The sequence below is a fragment of the Scyliorhinus canicula genome, chromosome 8 (assembly GCF_902713615.1).
Source record: "Scyliorhinus canicula chromosome 8, sScyCan1.1, whole genome shotgun sequence".
Lineage (NCBI taxonomy): Eukaryota > Metazoa > Chordata > Chondrichthyes > Carcharhiniformes > Scyliorhinidae > Scyliorhinus > Scyliorhinus canicula.
Window position 1 is genome coordinate 66,148,008 of NC_052153.1, and position 22,897 is coordinate 66,170,904.

A 22,897-nucleotide genomic window follows, 5' to 3' on the forward strand; every position below is an offset into this window, starting at 1 on the left:
GGTCCCCACTCGAGCCCTGGAATGATCCCAAGGTGTAAAGGTGCAGTGACCTTGACCCCCTCCCTCTTGGAACACTCTTCCCATGCAGACCCAGCTGCAGCAGGCACCTCTAACAGGACCCCAAACCCGTACATGGACACATGCTCATAATGTCACCTGGACCGGGCGCTGGTCCCATCCCTGTGGCACTCACCCACTCTCCCTGCTGTGGACATGTCCCAGGGGCTGCCTGTTCGGAAGTTGGCTGCTGCGTGTGTGGTGTTGCCTCCACACAGAGTGTTCAGCACAGTGCCCAGGCATCAAGTCTAATTGGGATGCTAGGCACTGGCTCCCACATGCTACATGACCTGCTCCCCCACGGGAAACAACTTGGGTAGCGTGAAGTGCTTTCCTAACCACGATTGCCAATTCCCTAATTCCTTATTAGCAATAGCGTTAAGCCACAGAGCCAGAGGCCTCGGCAGCCGATGAGGGTAATGGGTGGTCGGTGGGGCCGACGGGCAGGGACAAGGGTTGCTCCCGGAATGGGTACACATGATCAGGGGTTGGCATGGTGGTGCCATGTGCGGTTGCCCCCACGCACCCACGACATTCCACCCCTGCAGAGATCCCCCCTCCCTCAGCCGAGGTCCTCCCCCAGCTAATGGTTCTCCACCTCCCCCCCCACCTTCCCCAGCTAACAGCCCCCCACCGAGCACTGGGGTGGCAAGCCCAGCGCCGCCGGGCTCTTTGCCTGTGAGCAAAGGTGGCAACTCACCACCCGGACTCCCCACAGAAGCCCTTCAACCAAGGGGCTGGTTTAGCACAGTGGACTAGACAGCTGGCTTGTAATGCAGAAGAAGGCCAGCAGCGTGGGTTCAATTCCCGTACCGGCCTCCCCAAACAGGCGCCGGAATGTGGTGATTAGGGGCTTTTCACAGTAAACTTCATTGAAGCCTACTCGTGACAATAAAACAATTATATTCACATTTTTTAAAACAAAGTACTAATTGGCGCCAGCATGACCACTTGCCTGGGAGGCCGATGAATGGGGGAGGCGTTGGATAAGGGATTGCTCCCGTTAATTGTTTGGAAATAGGGTTTAAGTTGTGATAATTGGTTTCTTGCCACACTACGGCGAGATCCCAATTTCGCCTACAGGAGCACGCCGGTTGCATCGCAAACTATTTGGCGCCTGCCGTGGTTCTCGTTTTCCTTATTTTTAGAAAATATTTTATTAAGGCATTTATAATTTTAACATTTTAAGCAGAGAGATCCAACACATTCAAAATCCCCACAATAACATTCCCATCTCCCTCCAAGCATAAACCCTAACTATCATGCTCCATGTATCCACTCCATCCCACGGGTCTCCCGTCATTAGGTTCCCTATCTTTATTCGTCACTTCCATGCCTACCCTGGAGGCTAAGCCTGGCACACGATGAAGATGCATTGACTCTCCTCAGGGCCTCTTCCCATAGCCCAACTTCCAACTCCCCTCCCAACTATTCCTCCCACTTCCTCTTCACCTCCCCTACTGAAACCCCTTCCCACTCCATCAGTTCCTTATGCATTTCCGAGACCCTCCCCTCCCCGATCCCTGTTTTTGGCATCACCTGATCCGTTAGTCCCCTTTAAGGAGGACTGTCATTTTCACAGTCTGTACCCTTCCCACCAATGACAGCACGATAGTACAGAGGTTAGCACTGTGGCTTCACAGTGCCAGGGTCCCAGGTTCAATTCCCGGCTGGATCACTGTCTGTACGGAGTCTGAACGTGTTTTTGTTTTCCAATTTAGATCCCAATTAAATTTTTTCCAATTAAGGGGCAATTTAGCATGGCCAATCCACGTACACTGCACATCTTTGGGTTGTGGGGTCAAAACCCACGCAAACACGGGGAGAATGTGCAAACTCCACACGGACAGTGACTCAGAGCCGGGATCGAACCCGGGACTTCATCGCCGTGAGGCAGCAATGCTAACCATTGCACCACCGTGCTGCCCGTCTGCACGTTCTCACAGTGTCTGCGTGGGTTTCCTCCATGTGCTCCGGTTTCCTCCCACTAGTGCCAAAAGACATGCTACTAGGTAATTTGGGCATTCTGAATTGTCCCTCTTTGTACCCAAACAGATGCCAGAATATGGCGACTGGGGGCTTTTCACAGTAACGTCATTGCAATACAAGCCTACTTGTGACAATAAAGATTATTATTATTAGCAGGAGCACGTCCCACCTTCAGAAGTCCCCTTTCAACTGCTCCATCAACCTGCCCAAATGTAATTTATGAAGCTGACCCCAGTCCCACTCGAATACCCACGGTTCTCATTTTCTGCCTCTCCTTCAATTTACCAGCCTCATTTTGCTCTCAGCCAGATTACAAATTTCATTAGCAAAAGCTTTAAAATGAGAAAAAGGATAAAAATGCAAAGTAAGGGAGATTTTAAAAAAGTGGACTGTTGTAGCAAAATAAACAAATGGATGATACCTGAAACTCTTGACTGCCTGTATCTCCATTGTCATCTGTTTCAAACAACTGCTTTGGAAGAGTCTTGTATAAATCTCTCCTCAATTCAAGTCTGCTTGAACTCAAGGGCCCAGTGTCTCCTTGATTCCTGAACATCAGACATTAAAATGAACACAAGTTATGAAAGGAGTCAGCAACATTTCAATGTGTCTGCTAATAACCTTAAAGCACAAAAAACAATTGTGTGAGATAAAAGCAGCTATTTCAAAAGAGAGAAAATATGTGGCCCTTCCAGTATAATGTGGCTGTCATTATGGTGGGAGCATGAGAAAAATAAGATACTTCAGGTTAGGAACTTGTTTCCAGGATTCTGTAATCACTTGCATTAAACAAATCCATCGGTAAAAGGGGGGCAAAAGCCAGCGACAAAGATTTGTTGGGTTAGGTGTTCTTTTTCAGCCCTTATTGGGAGTGGGCATTGCGTTGACAGAAGCATCCTTATCAGCTAAACAGTAGAAATGCCATATGGGCAGCGCGGTGGTGCAGTGGGTAGCACTGCTGCCTCACGGCACTGAGGTCCCAGGTTCGATCCCGGCTCTGGGTCACCGTCCGTGTGGAGTTTGCACATTCTCCCCATGTTTGAGTGGGTTTCGCCCCCACAACCCAAAGATGTGCAGGGTAGGTGGATTGGCCATGCTAAATTGCCCCTTAATTGTAAAAAATTAATTGGATACTCTAAATTTAAAAAAAGAAATGCCATATGAAGGGGTCCCAAGCAGAATCATACCTGGACCCCTGAGGAAAATGTCAGAATGTTAAGCAGTTTTTAAAAAAATGTAACCCCATACCTGTCCACAACAAACCACTACCCCCACTCCCTCCAAACACCTGATAAGTCTTCCATTGATGTCTGTAGTGGGTTGGTCCCCTGGATGCAGCCATAACGCTGCGAGGGCCCACTATTGCCATGTTAACGAAGAGAACTCCTTCTGATTCTCCATGACTTTGTTGGTATTGGCTGTGGAGGCCGATGGGCATATCTTGGCACTTAAATCAGGGTGTGCGTCCCCGCTCCCCACCACTGAGCAATGATGGGCTTTGTGGTCTTTATTCGTTGATATTTTTGCACATTCTGACATTTTATATACATAGTACAAAAAGCAACATATTGAAGACGCTGGGGCGGGATATTCCACGGCGCGTGCCCTGCGGCGTGTTTCATGGTGCTGAAAGGGCGTGCCATCTTGTCTGCTTCCCAAAATGGCACAATTTCAAAGCCCAAAGTGTATTCATACTTCAAACCAGATCAAAAAATCCTAACAATTCCAAATGAGTTGTTAACTCGTCAATCTTCCAATCAAAGTGTTATCCTTGATTTTATTTCAGTCAAGTTAGAATTGTTAACTTACCTTCTGTTGACAATGAGCCAATCCTGAGTGTAGGTCTGGACACAATCACGTACAAGTGGATCTAAATTAACCCTAGAAATTTGAAAAAAAATATATATATATTTAAACAATCCATCCTCATGAGATGTGAACTTCTATCCTGGTAAGAAAACATAGAAAGGAAATATGGACAAACTGCTACGTGACAAGTGATACTTCGAGAATTTAGTCACAAGAGGAGGTTTTCTTCTGTGTGCTACATTTGCAATACATTCGCGCCACACACGTACCAGGCAATGACCATCTCCTACAAGAGAGATCCAACCACCGCCCCTTGACATTCAACGGTGGGACTTCTGGTGACGTCCATGGTGTGAGTGATTGCACAGGGCAGTTCCTGCTTGAAGGCGTAGAAAAGAGATCTTTTTACCTGAGATTGAGTGCAATTTTAATGGAAAAATGTAACCAGAGGTCGGAGGAGACGTTCGCCCTGGAAGTGGTATGCCTATTGGTTACCAAACCCGGCAGAAGGTGAAAGACCCGGCCAAGGAGTTGGAAGAGACCTGTGGCATAACAGGCAGTGGAAGATGGCGGAGGGGGAAGGGTCAGTGCAAGTAGAAAGCCCAAAATGGAACAGTTAATGGCCTTCATCAAAGAAGAGTTTCACCGACAGAGGAAGGAGATGCAGGAGGATCGCTTGAAGGCCATCGAAGGGGCTGTGGCACCTGTGAAGGGCTCGTTGGAGAGGGTGGAAAATGTCTGGAGGCTCAGGGGTTGCAGATCCGAGAGATTGAGAGGGTGATGTCGGACCACAGCGATCAGGTGGCATTGGAGGAGGTCTTGGAGCTCTTGGAGGACCTCTGCGACTCGTTGAGAGCAGAATTGGAGGAGAAGAAAAATAGATCGAAAGGCAGAGTGGATAGTGGGCCTGCCCGAAGGAGTGGAAGGTGCGAGTGCCACAAGGTACATTGAGGATGCTGGCGGGGCTGGTGGCGGAGGGAGTGTTGGATAAGGCCCCTGAGGTGGACAGAGCGCACGGGTCTCTGAGGCAGAAGCCTAGAGCGGGGGAGCCACCGTGGGCAGCAATCGTGAGGCTCCACAAGTTTGTGGAGAAGGAGAAGATCCTGCAATGGGCCAGGGAGAAGCGCAACAGTGAATGGGAGGGGAACAAGGTCTGAATATTCCAGGATATTGGAGCTGAGCTGGCAAATGGCGTGTGGGATTCAACAGAGCCATGGTGGTGCTTTTTCGGCGGCAGATCAGGTTTGGAGTGCTCTACCCTGCGAAGCTTTGGGTGATGCATGAAGGCTGGGAATACTATTGAGACCCCAGAAGAAGCCAATGATTTTTTCAAGGAACATAAACTGGGGAAGAACTGAACAATTTTGGGAGACTGAGGTACTGCCACTTTGAAATAATTAGGAATAAGGATAGAATGGGGGTTTGAGGGTTGCGGGGGGAGGTGGGGGGGGAGTTTCTTTTCCTCCGATGTGGAGGTTTTGTTTCTTCTTTTTACTGTTGGATTGACATAGGGTAGCTGGGGTGAAAAGTTTGTAAGGGGACGACTGTCCCCATTCCTCCTCCTGCTATCTGGGCTGTCTTTCGGTTTGTTCTTGGGGAAGGGCGAGGTCAGCGGGGAGCCTTCTTCACAGAACAGAGAGGTCAGTCGGAGGAGCCTTCAGGCAGGAGTTACCAACACGGTAATGCTAGTGAATGGAAGTGAAGGGGGGAGGGGGAAGGCAGAAAGAGGTGGCCATAGGAGGGGGCATGGGGTAGGGAGGGTGATGCAATGAGGCGAGGTTCGAGAAGAAACATGGTCGGGGCAGAGAAAAAGGACATCTTAGATGGGCCAGGTATAGGGTTAAATTAATGGGGGTAGAGCCAAAAGGGGAGGATGGCGGAAGGTAGAGGGGAATGGAGAGGTAAGCCCCTGGTAAGGCTGATAACGTGGAACATGTGAGGACTCAATGGACCGGTTAAAAGATCTTGGGTCTTTACGCACACTAGGAGCTTTAAATCGGAAGACGTCTTTCTGGAGGAGACGCACCTCCGCGTGAAGGACCCGGTTAGGCTAAGGAAGGGATGGGTGGGTCTGGTTTTCCACTCGGGGTTTGATTCAAAGTTGCGAGGGGTGGCAATTTTGAGGAATAGGAAAATGGGGTTTGTGAGCGCGAGGGAAGTGAGAGACCCGGGTGGAAATTATGTGGTTGTGAGTGGGGTATTAGAAGGGATACCGGTGGTATTGATGAATGTGTATGCACCGAATTGGGAAGATGTAGGTTTGCGAGGAGGTTACTGGCAGCAATCCCAAACTTGGCCACACACCAGTTGTTCATGGGAGCAGATTTTAATTGCATCATAGAATCTTAGAATTTACAGTGCAGAAGGAGGCCATTCGGCCCTTTGAGTCTGCACCAGCCCTTTGAAAGAGCACCCTACTTAAGCCCACACCCCCACCCTATCCCCGTAATCCAGTAACCCCACCGAACCTTTTTGAACACCAAAGGCAATTTAGCATGTCCAATCCACCTAACCTGCACATCTTTGGACAGTGGGAGGAAACCGGAGCACCCGGAGTAAACCCACGCAGACTTCGGGAGAATGTGCAGACAGTGACCCAAGCCAGGAATTGAACCTGGGACCCTGGAGCTGTGAGCAACAGTCCTAATCACTGTGTTACCGTGCCGCCCACTAGAGCCGAGCGTTGATAGACCGAGCCCAGGTCAATGGATAAGACAAGTATGACAAAGGAGCTGGGTGGATTTATGGAAAAGATGGTTATGGGGGACCCATGGCACTTCAAAATCCCAGGGGAAGGGAGTATTCCTTTTTTTTTGAATGTGTATAGGGTGTATTCCAGAACTGACCTTTTGTGGTGAGCCAGGAGATTTTGGTAGGGGTGGAGGGGGCAGAGTATGCTGGGATAGTAATCTCGGACCATGTGCACCATTTGCTGGAGATTTGGCTTAGATCGGGATGGGAGCGGAGGTGGAGGCTCGATTGGGGTTGTTGATAGATAGAGGGTATTGTGGCAAAATGCGGGCTGTGATTAAAGATTCTGTAAAATGTAGAGAGGTGTCGGCGGCCGCTTTTGGAAAGCGCTAAGAGATTATCTTGTTGAAGGCACATCCGGAAAAGGTAAGGAGGAACATGAATGGCTAATGAGCGAGATAGTGGCGGTAGATAGGGAGTACTCAAGGATGCACACCACGGAGGGATTGGTGAGGAGGAAAAAAATTACAGGGGCAATTTGATAGGCTGACAATGGGAAGGGCGGTAGGTCGAATGTTAGCGCATCAGCCAAAAAGGCAGGCCGCATCCAGGGAAATATTGAAGATACGGACTGGAGCAGGGGATGTGGTGTTGGAGTTGGGGAAGATAAACAAGGCGTTTAGGGATTATTATAAGGAGCCAGGGTGGATCCGGGGGGGTGAAGAGTAAAACATGGGGCAGCTCTTAGACAAACTGGAGTTTCCACAGTTGGAGGAAGAGAAGAGGCAGGTGCTAGGTGAGAGAGATATTGGACAGTATAAGGGGTATGAAGTTGGGGAAGGCTCCTGGGCCCGATGGCTACCTGGTGGAATTTTATAAGGTGTTTGCGACAGACCTGGTGCCACATCTCTTGGGGGGGAGTTTAATGAGGCATTGGAGAAGGGGGAGCTGCCGGAGATGATGACGCAGGCAACAATCACATCAATACCAAGAAAGGGAACAGACCCATTGGAATGTGGGTCATACAGGCCCATACCATTGTTAAATACAGATGTGAAAATGTTGGCTAAGTTGCTGGTGAGAAGGATAGAAGGTTGTGTTCCGGGAGTGGTTGCGGAGGATCAAACAGGCTTCATAAAGGGCAGACAGCTTTGTAGCAATATAAGGAGGCTGTTAAATGTGATCAAGACCCAGTCGAAAAAAATGCCGTTTCGGGAGATCCATGGGCGGAATTCTCCGCTCCCCACGCCGGGTGGGAGAATCGCGGGAGGGCTGGGCGACTCACGACACGCCGCCCTGGCACCCCCCGCGATTCTCCTAACCCCTGCTCGAGGAATCGCCGCTCGCCGTTTTTCCCGGCGACTGGCGATTCTCCGGCCCGGATGGGTCGAGCAGCCTGACGTTCCCGACCTGTTCACGCCGGCGGCAACTACATCTAGTCACTGCCGTCGTGAACATGGCGCCAAAGTTTCTTTGTGGCTTGTGGGGGGTGGAGAGGGAAGTGAGCACCACGGCCGTGCTCGGGAGGGGACTGGCCCGCGATCGGTGCCCACCGATCGTCGGGCCGGCGTCTCCAAGAGACGCACTCTTTCCCCTCCGCCGCCCTACAAGATCAAGCCGCCACGTCTTGCGGGGCAGCGGAGGGGAAGACGGCAACCGCGCATGCGCTGGTTGGAGCCGGCCAACCTGCGCATGCGCAGCTGACGTCACTTAGGCGCCGCCGTCGCGTCATTCTCGGCGCGCCGCCTTGATGCCAGCGTCAAGGCCTGGCAGCCGAGATTTACGGAGTGCCCCTCCTAGCCCCCTTGGGGAGGGGGGGGGGGGGGGATAGGGTGCGATCTGAGGCCATCGTGAAACTCGGCCGAGTTCACGACGGCCTTAATTTTCGGAGATGGGAGGAGAAAGGAATTAGGACACTAAAAGATGTATTTCTTGGGGTCGTTTTGAGGGATTGAAGGAGCTGGGAGCGAAGTATAGGCTGGAGCAGGGGGAAATATTTAGATACATGCAGGTTAGAGACTTTGCCAGAAAGGAGATACAGAGCTTCCCAGTAGAGCCGGCTTCCACATTGCAGGAAGAGGTGCTGACGACAGGGGGACTGGAGAAGGGGGTAGCATCGGCGGTTTAAAATTGGCTATTTTGGAAGAGGAGAAGGCACCGCTAGAAGGGATCAAGGCAAAGTGGGAGGAAGAATTGGGAGAGGATATGGAGGAGGGTTTCTGCTATGAGGTCCTCTGGAGGGTGAACACCTCCACCTCGTGTGCGAGGTTAGGGCTGATACAGCTGAAGGTGGTGTATAGTGCGCACCTTACAAGGGCGAGGATGAGCCAACCCTTTGAGGGGGTAGAGGATGTGTGTGAATGTTGCAGGGGGGACCCCGCAAACTACGTTCATATGTTTTGGTCTTGTCCAAAGGTGGAAGGAGGTGTTTAGGGTAATCTCTAAAGTGGTGCATGTGAAACTGGGCCCGGGCCCTCAGGAGGCCATATTCGGGGTGTCGGACCAGCCGAGGTTGGAAATGGGCACGGAGGCAGATGTGGTAGCCTTCGCCTCGTTGATCGCCCGAAGGCGGATCCTGTTAGGGTGGAGATCAACCTCTCCACCCTGTGCCCTGGCGTGGCGGGGTACCTGCTGGTATTCGTGATGCTTGAAAAGGTCAAATTTAAACTGAGGAGAAGGATGGAGGGGTTCTACAATTCATGGGCGTTATTCATTATGCACTTTCGAGAATTGGATCACATCGAATATTAAGGGAGTTGGGGGCTGGGAGGGTTGAGGGGAGGAGGACTGTATGTGTTAATGGGGATTATGGTGATTCCATATTCTTTTTTGTCATTTGTTTATGTTAACATGCGGGCTAATGTTTGGGGTTTGGTGGGAGGATGGGATCGTTGTTATTGATTTGGGGATTGACAATACATTCGTTACTGATTATTGTTCATTATTGGGAGTAAATTTGCGAGAAAATGTGAAAAAGGAGAATAAAAAATATATTTTTTAAAGACCCAGTCGAAAGCTCAGGTACCACAGTTAGCGGTGTCCATGGATGCGGAGAAGGCATTCGACCAGGTAAAGGGGCAGTACCTGTTTGAGGTCCTGGGAATGTTTGGATTTGGGTCGACGTTTGTGGCACAGGGGTCGAGTGTGCAGACCAATGACAATGGGTTCACGGAACTTTGAACTATACAGGGGAACAAGGCAGGGGTGCTCGCTGTCGCCGATGCAGGTTGTGCAGGCTATAGAGCCTCTGGCAATTATTCTTGGGGGGTCGGTAAAGTGACGAGGGATTATGAGGAGACGAAGGGAACATCGGAAGTCGCTATATGCGGACGATGTGCTGTATGTTTCGGTCCCGCTGGAGAGCATGAAGAGGATCATGGGTCTGCTGGGGAAGTTTGGGACGTTCTCGTGATATAGGTTAAATGTAGGGAAAAAACTAAGTGTTCCCGGTGAATGAGTTGGGTCGGCGAGCTAATTCGGGGGGGATGTCATTTAAGGTGGCTGGAGACAGGTTCAGATACCTGAGGAATCAGATAGCGAGGGAATGGGCAATGCTTCACAAAAGGAATTTAACAAAACTGGTGGAGGAGGTTAGGGAGGATCTTAAGAGCTCGGACACGCTGCACTTGACTTTGGCAGGGAGGGTCCAAGTGGTGAAGATGAACATTCTGCCGAGGTTCTTGTTCATATTCCAGACACGCCCGATCTTTATGCCGAAGGCCTTCTTTCGAAAACTAAACACAATTATTTTGGACTTTGTATGGGTTGGGAAGGTGCCAATGGTTAAGAGGACCCTGTTACAGAGGCAGCAGGGAGGGTTGGTGTTGCTGAACCTGCTACATTACTATTGGGTGGCAAACGTGGAGAAGGTGAGGCGATGGTAGGAAGGAGAAGGGGTAGGATGGGTTAGAATGGAGGAGAATTCCGGAAGTGGTTCCAGCTTAAGAGCTATGGTGACGGCAGCGTTGTCAATAGCGCCAAGCAGATACTCGGAGAGCCCTGTGGTGCAGTCCACGGTGAAGATCTGGAACCAGCTGTGTCATAATATACATCCATGTATGTGATGGAGTGCAGACAGGCAGTGATTGACACACGGGTTGACCAGTGAGCACACAGAACACAGCAGCCAATCACCAGACAGGACACGACCACTATAAAGCCAGAGGGCACCAGTTTTCACGCTCTCTTGGGATCCAGCCTCTGAGACAGTCAGAGCTCGTGAGCAGCAGCTAGTACAAACACCATGTGGTAGTCAGTTAGTCTGGTCAGGCTAGTGTCAGGTCTCCAGTCAAGTCAGCATAGTGTCAACCCACAGTTAAAGCATGTATTATAGTTAGATGTTAAATAAAATCATGTTGCATCTCATCAAGTGTTGGAAGCCTGTCTCTCTCTACACTGCATCAAACACAGTCCACATAGACCCAGCTTACCCAATACATCACTGGCTGAGGAGGCACTTTAGGATAGAGGGGGTGTCTGTGTTAACGCCGTTGTGTGAAAACCGACTTTGAGCCAGGGGGGATCGACGGCATGTATAGGAAGTGGAGAGAAGTGGGGCTGGTTAAGGTGAGGGATTTGTATCTGGAAGAAGGGTTTATCAGTATAGATGAATTGAAGGAGAAGGTAGAGCTTCCGAAAGGAAGTGAGTTTAGGTACCTGCAGGTACGGAACTTCAGGCAGAAGGTTTGGAAAGAGTTCCCCAGGTTGAGGAGGTACGCCTGCTGGAGCGACTGTTGCTTCCGGATGTGGAAGGGGAGGGCAGGATCGGAGACATATATAGGTGGCTGGGAGAACAGGGAGGTGAGCAGGTGGTGAAGATTAAGGAGGGGATTAATTTGTACAAATTGTATTGGTTTGTGTTGGGAAGTTTGTTTCCTGAACTGTGCATGTGTTGTAACGTTTTATATACGTTTGGAATAAAATACAATAAAAAAAGATATGCATTGGCATTACCATCGCTGAGTCCCCCACAATCAACATCCTGGGGGTTAACATTGATCAAAAACTGAACTGGACTAGCCATGTTAATACCACCAGAGAGCAGGTCAAAGATTAGGAATCGCACGGCCAGTAACTCAACTCCTGACCCCCCAAAGCCTGTCCACCATCTACAAGGCACAAGTCAGGAGTGTAATGCAATACTCTCCACATGCCTGGATGAGCACAGCTCTAACAACACTCAAGAAGCTCGCCACAATCCAGGACAAAGCAGCCTGCTTCCTCCCCCTCCCTTAAACATTCAAACCCTCCACCACCAACGAACAGTGTAGCCATGTACATAAGATGCCCTGCTCTAACTTGCCAAGTTTCCTTAGACAGCACCTTCCAAACCCACGATCACTACCATCTAGAAGGACAAGAGCAGCAGATACCTGGGAACTCCACCACCTGGAAGTTCCCCAAGTCACTCACCACCCTGACTTGGAAATATATCGCTGTTCCTTCACTGTCGCTGGGGCAACATCCTAGAACTCCATCCCTAACAGCATAACGTGTGCACGTTCACCTCAGGGACTGCAGCGGTTCAACAAGGCAACTCACCACCACCTTCTGAAGGGCAACTAGCGATGGGCAATCAATGCTGGCCTAACCAGCGATGCCTGCATCCCGCAAAATAGCTTTAAAAAAAATCTCAGAACTGGAAAAACAATCAAGGAAACCTGCCTGGACCAATATTTTAGCATAAAGCCAGTATAAAATTATATGTCTGTGAGATTTCTCAGACACCTGCTTACCATCTGAGCTATTGGGAGAGCTACATATCATTTTGGATTAGGGATGTGGGCTTTGCTGGTTAGGCCAGAATTTGTTGCCCGTCGCCAATTGCCCTCAAGAAGGTGGTCATGAGCTGTCTTCTTGAACCGTTGCAGCCCATATTGTGTAGGTACACCCACTGTGCTATTACGGAGGGAGTTCCAGGATTTTGACCCAACGAAAGTGAAGGAACAGTGATATAAATATACAAAGTAGACAACATGTACAAAGTTGCCATTTTCCCTCCAAAAATAAGAGTGGCACTGCCAAATCTAGACCCCACTGGTTGTCTAGAGAAATACAGAGAAGATCAAACAGAAAAAGAAAGTGTACCATAGGCATAAAGAACTGAGCACTTCAGATAGCCTACTTGAGTATAGGAAGTGCAGGGACGAAGTCAACAAGGAAATAAGGAAATCAAAGAGAGGACATGATAAAAGATTAGCAAGTTAAGTTAAAGAAAACCCAAAAGTGTTTTACCAATATATTAATGGAAAAGGTTAGTTAAGGAAAAAGTGGGGCCTGTCAGAGATGAAGAAGACATGTGTGTAGATGCAGTGGCTGTGTGAAGCGTTTTAAATGAATATCTTGTCCCCGTGTTTACAAAGCAAATGGATGATGTAGATATACTAATCCAGGAGGAACATGGGCGATATTGGATGGGATAACAATAAAGAGAGAGGAACTACTCGAAGGGTTGGAATCCTTGAAAGTTGATAAGTCACCAGGGCCAGATGGATCATTTCCGAGGCTGCTGAAGACCAGGGCGGAGATGGCAGTTGCTTGGAAGATGATTTTCCAATCCTCACTAGACACGGGGAGATACCGGAGGACTAGAGAAATGCAAATGTGGTTTCATTGTTTCAAAGGGGATCGAAGGAAATGCCAAATAATTACAGGCCAGTTAGTCTTATATCGGTGGCGGGCAAATTAGTCAAATCAATCCTGAGGGATAAGATTAACTGTCACATAGAAAGGCATGGACTAGTCAGGGATAGTCAGCATGGATTTATTAAAGGAGAGTCTTGCCTGATTCTTTGAGTAAGTGACAAGGAGGTTTGATGAAGGGAGTGCAGTGGATGTTTTGTACATGGATTTTAACAAGGTATTTGACAAAGTCCCACATGGCAGATTGGTCAAAAAAGTTAAAGTCCATGGGTTACAGGGCAATGTGGCAAACTGGATGAAAAGTTGGCTTAGCAACAGGAAACAAGGGGTAATGGTCGACGGTTGTCCTTGCAAATGGAAAGTTGCTTCAAGTGGTGTTCCACAGGACTTGGAGTTGGAACCCTTAGTGTTTGTATTATATATTATTGATTCAGACGTAAATGTGGGGGGCATGATGAGGAAATTTGCAGACTATACAAAGATTGGCCATGTGATGGACAGTGTAGAGGATAGCCATTATCTCCAAAACGATATTGATGGGTTGGTGGAGTGGGGCTGGTTTAGCACAGGGTTAAAGAACTGGCTTTTGAAGCAGACCAAGGCAGGCCAGCAGCACGGTTCAATTCCCGTACCAGCCTCCCCGAACAGGAGCCGGAATGTGGTGACTAGGGGCTTTTCACGTAACTTCATATGAAGCCTACTTGTGACAATAAGCGATTTTCACTTCATTTCAAAATGGCAGATGAATTTAACAAGTGTGAGGTCATGCATTTAGGGAGGTAAAACAGTTATATAGGGAGTATGCAATAAATGGGAATATACTGAGAGAAGTGAGGGATCTTGGCATACAAGTGCACAGGTCCCTAAAGACAGTAATTCAAGGTTATAAAGAAAGCATATTGAATGCTCTTCTTCATTGGCAAAGATATAGAATAAAAGTAAGGATATAATGTTGGAATTGTATAAAATGCGGGTGAGGCCACAACTGTATTATGTGCAATTCTGGTCAGCACACTACAGGAAGGACGTTATTGGTATGGAGAAAGTGCAGAAATGGTTTACAAGAAGATTGCCAGGGCTAGAATGGGGTAGCTGTGAGGAGAGGTTGGATAGGCTGGGGTTATTTTCCTTGGAATAAAGAAGGCTGAGGGGTGACATGATTGAGGTGTAGATAATAATGAGTGGAAGGGATGGAGAGGACAGGATAAAATTCTTTCCTTTGGTTGAGAATTCTAGAACCAGGGTGGAAGAGGGGCTAGAGGGGACATGAGGAAGAACTTTTTTGTTTTTGCACAGAGGGTGATGGGAGTCTGAAATTTTTTGCCCATGTTGTTGGTGGAGGCAGAGACCCTAAATTCTACTTAAAATGTACCTGGATCTGCACCTTAAGTGCTGTAAGCTACAAGGCTATGAACAGGTGCAGGAAGGTGGGATTAGAAAGCGCACCTGGGTGCCCTCAGGTTGGCATGGACAAGATGGGCCGAATGGCCTCCTTCGGTGCTGTAACCTTTCTATGGTTCCATATAAATGGCAGTGCTCATGGGTTTGGAAGGTGCTGCCTTAGGAGTCTTAGTGAGTTCCTGCAGAGGATTGTGTAGATGGTACACACTGCTGTACTGTGTGTCAGTAGTGGAGGGATTGAATGTTTGTGAAAGAATATTAAACGGGTTGCTTTATCCTGGATGGTGTCGAGCTTCTTGAGTGTTGTTGGTACTTCACTCATCCAGACAAGTGGGGAGTATTCCATCACACTCCTGACCTGTGCCTTGTAGGTGGTGAATAGGCTTTTGGAAGTCAGGTGGTGAGTTCCTTGCCACAGGATTCCTGGCAGCTGACCTGTTCTTTCTTTGTTGCAGAACTATCAGCCTCTGACCTGCTCTAGTCACGTTATTTAAATGGCTGGGGCATTTGAGTTTCTGATCAATGTTGATTGTGGGGGATTCAGTGATGGTAATGCCATTGAATATCATGAGGGCAATGGTTTGATTCTCTCTTATTGGAAATTATCATTGCCTGGCACTCGTGTAGCACAAATGTTACTTGCCACTTGTCAGCCCAAGTAGGATACTGTCCAGATCTTGCTGCATTTGCATGTGGACTGCTTCAGTGTCTGAGGAGTCGCGAATGGTACTGAACATGGTGCAGTCATCAGTGAACATTCCCACATTTGACCTCATGTTGGAAGGAAGGTCATTGGTGAAGCAGCTGAAGATTATTGGGACAAGGACATCACCCTTGAAAATCTAGGCCCAATAATGGCGTCTCAAAACCCTCATCAAGTCTCATAATTTAACTGGTTCACTAATGTGCTTGAGGGAAAGAAATCTGCCGTCCTTATCTGGCTTCCATGTGACTACAGATCCACAGTAATGTAGTTGATTCTTAACTGCCCTCTGAAATAAATCCAAATGCTTGTGAAATTCCTCAGAAAAAGTACCACTGTGTCAATCTTACACCACAGTTAGGCTGAATAATTCCAAGCAATTCTAGGCCACTTACATTTTTATCAAATGAGCCAATGGTAGAGCCGAATATCAATTTGGGTTCGGAGTTCAAGTTCTGGATACTCCATTTAAAAGCAAGTAGGGAGGGACAACAATTGACAGATGGCCACATCCCATGAAATTTAACAAAGGAAATCCATGGTCAAGCTAGTTCTAATATTTGAATCAACATTTGGATGTTAACTCAGACGCCCTGCCTTTGGTAAATTGACATGTGGCTGCACAGCTATTCTAGCTTCATGCTCTTCCTTTAACAAGATACACTATTCCATGTTGATGTAATCTTGGTGTTGCCATACTAAGGGCAGCACTGGTCATGGGATGGAAGGAGTCCCAGTTGACATGTAACACACAGGAACCCAACATGAAGAAAAATGCTCCTAACTTGTCATCCTAAATCTTCCATTTCAAGCCTTCAAAGACATAGAAATTGACACGTGTGTGCATTTGTATATATGTATATTATGCCCATGTTGGTTATTGCCTCAGTATAAATCAAGACATTTCAATCAGTGAAGGAACCATTTCCCGTTGAAAGTTGCTGCTGAATCTGCTTCGGCCACTCTTTCAGGCAGCGCAATCACAACTTGCTGCATAAAAGATAGCTCCTCATCCCCTTCTGGCTCTTTAATATGTGTTCTCTGGTTACCCATTTCCTCCTTATTTACTCTGATCTAAACATTCCTTAATTTAGAATACCACTACGGAATCTTCCCTTAACCTTCTCGGCTCTAGGGAGAGAAATCCAGTTTTTCAAGTCTCTCCATGTAAATGAAGTTCCCCTTTCCTAGTACCATTAAAGTAACCGTCTCTGCATCCTTTCCAAGTTTTAGGATTTCTAATACCATTGACAACATTTATACATCAAGGAGCCCACAAAATACTGCTGTTTTGGTATTTTATATTTTCCAGTGTATCACCGTAGGCGGGAATTCTTTTTCCCTAACAGTAATGATTGCCCGTCATTGGTCACTGGTGGGATTTTCCGGTCCTGCCAAAATCAATGGAATTTTCCATGGTCGTCCTGCCGCCACAACCCCATGGCAGGGGTCAACTTCTGCGGAACCTGAAGATCACACTGGCGGGAAGGGCCAGAAAATCTCACCCATATTTATTAACATTCAATTAAACAAGTGTGTGGATGGATTACCCTTCTTCAGGAACTGAAGGCAGCAGAGTCCTGCATTCTCTTGGAACAAAAGTAATCTCCAGGTCATCATCGGGGAAGTCACCCAGGTCTTGCTGCAGATCGGGATCTATAATGTTGAACTGCGACATCAGGAACTCTTCAAAGTCCACAGGCACCACAGGGTCATAAAATGAAGGCTGAATGGAAGTAGGAAAAGCTAGGGGTTAACATACAAGGAAACAAATAAACACTATTCAGAATCCAACACTTTATTCAAACAAAATGCCATTTGATGTATCAGTGACTTGGTGGAATGTTGTGCCTTGCCCGTGGAGAGTTTGGTGGCATTTAATTAGCTGGGGGGGAGGGGGGGGGGGGGGGGGGGGGGGGGGCGCGGTTGGGGACCCTATCCCCTTCACAGATGCATCCTGATTAAACCTGCAGCAGGAAGGCCCCTAGGCAATTTTACCATTCTTGCCACCAGTGGAGGCCATTAATTGGCCAATTAATGCTCACTTAAGGGCCTCATCCCACCACTGTTGGAATGAGCCCAGTGATGAGTGGATGGCTCACCATGTGGGGAGCACAACAAGCAAACCTGTGCAATGTTGCTTTCAGACTCCTAGGGAAGGGGCCCTTCATTCAAAGGTACAGTGCCTGATTGAGAGACCTGGCATTGGAAAGGAGGGATCCTGCTGAAAGTGAAACCCCGCTCTTGCTGCCAACACCCTTCTTCATGAGTTCCCATTCCGCCATCACTCATCTGTGGCCGGCGATGCAGCAACAATCTGCTATCTGACGAAACACAGACTGGTGACCGCTTTGCAGAAAACATTCGGTCCATCCGCAAGCAGGTCCCAGACCTTCCAGTATCTTACCATTTCAACTCACCGTCCTGCTCTCACGTCCACATGTCTGTCTTTGGCCTGATTCAATATTCCAGTGAAGCCCAGCGCAAACTGCAGGAACACAGCACCTCACCTTCTAATTAGGCACATTACAGCCTTCTGTACTGAACACTGAGTTCAACTTCAGACTGTGAACTCTCTCCTCTACCTTCACCCCATTTTTATTTCTATCAATTTATTTTCATTTCTTCCATTGATCTGTTTTTCCTCACCATTGTTCTCCCCCCCCCCCCCCCCCCCCCCCCCACTTGGGCCAACTGTCCATTTACATTCCTTTTGTCTTATGTCCTTGACATCTTTGCCAATCCGCCTATCGCTGGCCCCCTATCCAGCCCCACCGCTCCATGTCCCCCCACTACAGTATAAATCTGACTCCATTTCCAGTTCTCTCTAAAATCTGTCCAAAAAACAAGAACAGCCAGTGTGCAAACCAAGTACTCTGATTGACAGCAACCATTGCAGGCAACTGTGTGCTGACTGGGAATTGGTTTCAAATCAGGATTCTGGTACGGTTCAGAATATTAAGAAGCTTCCTAATCCCTTGGACAACATTAACATTTGGAAATGGAAAATATTGAGCAAATATACTATAATATAACACGTTGGCACAGACTGACAAGCTTGAGTAGATTTTGCTGAAAAGTAGAATAAGTTGTCCTGCCGTTAGCAAAACGTTTTCAGAACTAAAATGTATTATTCATTATTTATTCTCACACCTATTCACTTCTAGAAGGTCGAGCATGAGAGTTTGGCAAAAGCAATAGAGCGGGATGAAAATGTAAACCGGGGTTTCAGTGTGATGGGAGTGAGGCTGGAAAGCGGTGAGCAATGTTTCGTGGCTTGTCCTCCAATTGTGATACGGCTTCCTCATAGCACAACTCAAATGTTATTATCACTCTCAAATCGGCAAAATAAAAGACGTCCTTAATACAGTGCAAAGCAGAAACCCACATCAGCCACCCAGATACAAACTTGCTCCCACTCCACTCTTCCTTCTACTGAAAGCAGACATATCTGACACTGGTGGAAAGAGTGGATCTTCAGGATGCGTAGCAACAAGACCTTACCCTCCCTTGACTGATCATTACCAAAGGGTGGGGCTACTGATGCCTGTATACCACTCCTGTCCTACCTCAGGCTATAGTAATTAGATACAGAGAGAGCACAACAAAAGAGTATTTTATACTGCTCTGTCTGTACATGCTACTCTGGACTCAGCAACAAATACAAACGGTTATTACCACTAAGTTTTTCGTTCCTCAAAGAGTTTTGAAGACAATGAAATCTTCAAATATTCGTCATGCAGCAGAGTCTTTGAAATAAATATATAAAATTGTACTTCAATTTAATAGGAATAAGGTTATTCGGTTTCAAAATGTACATTCATTTGCTACTGATCTGACAACATACAGATGGGGTGACTTAATTGAGGCATACAAGATGATCAGAGGATTAGATAGGGTGGACATTGAGAGCCTTTTTCCTCGGATGGTGATGTCCAGCACGAGGGGACATAGCTTTAAATTGAGGGAGATAGATATAGGACAGATGTCAGAGGTAGGTTCTTTACTCAGAGAATAGTAAGGGTGTGGAATGCCCTGCCTGCAACAGTAGTGGACTCGCCAACACTAAATGCATTTAAATGGTCATTGGATAGGCATATGGACGATAAGGGAATAGTGTAGAGGGACTTTAGAGGGGTTTCACAGGACGGCGCAACATCGAGAGCCAAAGGACCTGTACTGCGCTGTATTGTTCTATGTTCTATTAAACTTGGGGACCATCATTTGATTCTGTCTGTATTTTTGAATAGATTTTTACTTAGTGGTTGGTTTTCTGCTGGGCATTCATGTGAATGGTAAAAGTTTGACCTGAAATAACTTGACTTGCTCAGTGTTACAGGAAATAAGCATGACGCAAACAGGAAGGGCACAGTAAATGCAAGATATTTGGCATATTACAGGTGGATATATGTTCAATGCATTGTTTTTAGATTCACTAATCTCATTTCCTACATTTCAACAGTGACTAACTACACTGTTGAAAAGCACTCCATTGCCAGTCAAGCACTTTGCGATGCCCTGTGGTCAATTTCCTATAAATGGCTAGGTCAAATAAAACCTAACAGAGGAAGAAACAAATCAGAAGACTGAAAGCAAAATACTGGGGACGCCGGAAATCTGACTTAAAACAAAGTGCAGAAGGGGAATAAACAGAATGTCCGCGTCTTATTTGAGTTGAAACTTCCGCTTTGAGCAAGAGGTCAGCGAGAGCGAGCCCTCCACCCAAGAAGCCGCAGATGAACTTGTATCTGAGATCACCACTGCAGACGTCAGAGCAGCCTTCTCGAAAGTCAACCCACAGAAAGCCACTGGCCCGGATGGGGTACCCGGACGAGCACTCGGGTCTTGCGCAGATCAGCTGGCGGTAGTATTCACAGACATCTCCAACCTCTCTTTACAACAATCTGAGGTCCCTATCTGCTTCAAGAAGACGACCATCATCCCTGTACCAAAAAAAAGTCAAGCAGCGTGCCTTAATGACTATCGTCCAGTGGCTCTGACATCCATCATCATGAAGTGCTTCGAAAGGTTAGTGATAGCACAGATCAACTCCAGCCACCCTGATTGCCTTGATCCACTACAGTTCGCTACCGCTGAAACAGGTCCACAGCAGATGCCATCTCCATGGCTCTGCACTGTACCCTGGAATGCCTAGATAACAAAGACACCTACGTCAGACTCCTGTTGATCGACTACAGCTCAGCCTTCAACACCATCATTCTTACGAGACTCATCTCCAAACTCCATGGCCTTGGCCTCGGCTCCTCCCTCTGCGACTGGATCCTGAACTTTCTAACCAACAGGCCACAATCAGTAAAGATAGGCAACAACACCTCCTCCACGATCATCCTCAATACCGGTGCCCCACAAGGCTGTGTCCTCAGCCCCCTACTATACTCCTTATACACCTATGACTGTGTGGCCAAATTCCCCTCCGACTCGATTTTCAAATTTGCTGATGACACCACCATAGTGGGTCGGATTTCAAACAATGATGAGACAGAGTACAGGAATGAGAGAGAATCTGGTGAACTGGTGCAACGACAATAATCTCTCCCTCAATGTCAACAAAACGAAGGAGATTGTCATCGACTTCAGGAAGCGTAGTGGAGAACATGCCCCTGTCTACATCAATGGGCACAAAGTAGAAACGGTCGAGAGCTTCAAGTTTTTAGGTGTACAGATCGCCAACGGCCTGTCCTGGTCCTCCACACCGACACTATAGTTAAGGAAGCCCAGCAACGACTCTACTTTCTCAGAAGACTAAGGAAATTTGGCATGTCAGCTACGACCCTCACCAACTTCCACAGATGCACCATTGAAAGCATTCCTTCTGGTTGTATCACAGCTTGGTATGGAGCCTGCTCTGCCCAAGACCGCAGGAAACTACAAAAGGTTGTGAATGTAGCTCAGTCCATCACGCAAACTAGCCTCCCATCCATTGACTCTATCTATAATTCCCGCTGCCTCGGAAAGGCAGCCAGCATAATTAAAGACCCCACGCACCCCGGACATACTCTCTTCCACCTTCTTCTGTCAGGAAAAAGATACCAAAGTTTGAGGTCACGTGCCAACCGACACAAGAACAGCTTCTTCCCTACTGCCATCAAACTTTTGAACGGACCTACCTCGTATTAAGTTGATCTTTTCTCTACACCTTGCCAAAACTGTAACATTATATTCTGCAGTCTCCCCTTCCTTCCCTATGTACGGTGTGCATCGTTTGTACAGCATGCAAGAAACAATACTTTTCACTGTATACTAATACATGTGATAATAATAAATCAAATCAAAAACTCTGCTTCTCTTGAGATAGAACTATTAAGATGCACAAAAAATGAGGTTGAAGCGATAGATTTCTGCATTGCGCTGTGTATTAAAAAATTTTTTTTAAAAACAAGTTATACATTTTTGCTTCACAAAACTTGTCATTTCTCTGGGAGAAGAGGGCAGAGTAACAGATAGTTGAGAGATGTACAAAAGATTGCACAATAGAAAAAAGATCAGAAATTAAAATACTGAAGGGGGAGATTTTGGGCGCGCCAATTTTAAATTGTCTCATAATTTGAATTTAAAATAATTCGGAATACAGCATCCTTGTTCTTTTCATCTTTAAATATTAACAATCTGATGAGACCATTTCTTAATACATATAGTGCACATTAAACAAATTGTGCTTGACAGTTGCATCACCCAGGCATGTAACCAACAGCATCTCCTTGAGATCAGCACTGGATATTCCTGCCATTCGCATTTACATTTGTTCAATATGTTTAATAACAGAGTAAGAAGTCTTACAACACCAGGTTAAAGTCCAACATGTTTGTTTCAAACACTAGCTTTCGGAGCACTGCTCCTTCCTCAGGTGTATGAAGGAGCAGTGCTCCGAAAGCTAGTGTTTGAGATAAACCTGTTGGACTTTAACCTGGTGTTGTAAGACTTCTTACTGTGCTCACCCCAGTCCAACGCCGGCATCTCCACATCATTTAATAACAGACTGAGATAACACTAGATCTCACACTGATACACCATTTTCAGTAACTTCAACAAAACTACCTAGGCCCACATTCCAAGAGCACAAGAGCAGAATCCAGTGACCTCGCTTAGCAATGAATCCTACTGTGTTAAACAAAAAGGATTGTCACAGTACATTGGGTGCAAAATGTTGCTGGAATATGAAACTATCTTTCATTGTCTTGGTGGCTCAAATGCTGCATCCGATACCCAACACATGCTTTAGAGTATTGCTCTTTTGTGAATTCAATCTCTCCAGTACAAGATTTAAAACAATTTATTATTAGGAACTTTTCATGTAAATATATAGAAATATGAATGACTCACTTGTTATGAGTTTTCAACCGTAGAAAGTCTACAGTGACAGAAACCTTCAAATAAACAACAACTTGGTCATTGTTGCAGCATCCTTCAATCTACGTATGATATGGACATGCAGCAAATCAATTGAGGAGAGTACACTTTTGCTGATGGCTGGGGAGACCAATCAGTGAGAGGCAGGTTCTGGCACATAAGGAACTGTTATCAGGTGGTATTGTAGGGTTTTTTTTTTGGGGTTGCATCCTGGTCGTCATGATTTCACCATTTTCC

General features: G+C 47.0%; 1 protein-coding gene across 2 annotated transcripts in view; it reads right to left on the reverse strand.

The window, feature by feature from the left end:
- dock8 (dedicator of cytokinesis 8) overlaps nucleotides 1-22,897 on the reverse strand; it is a 368,411-nt gene that overhangs the window by 235,563 nt on the left and 109,951 nt on the right. For both annotated transcript variants that reach the window (XM_038804697.1, XM_038804698.1), the window contains exons 3-5: nucleotides 16,843-17,018; nucleotides 3,856-3,927; nucleotides 2,468-2,594 (exon numbers count right to left, since the gene is read on the reverse strand). In XM_038804697.1, the coding sequence (XP_038660625.1) occupies nucleotides 2,468-2,594; nucleotides 3,856-3,927; nucleotides 16,843-17,018 (375 nt within the window). The remainder of the gene's footprint in view (nucleotides 1-2,467; nucleotides 2,595-3,855; nucleotides 3,928-16,842; nucleotides 17,019-22,897) is intronic.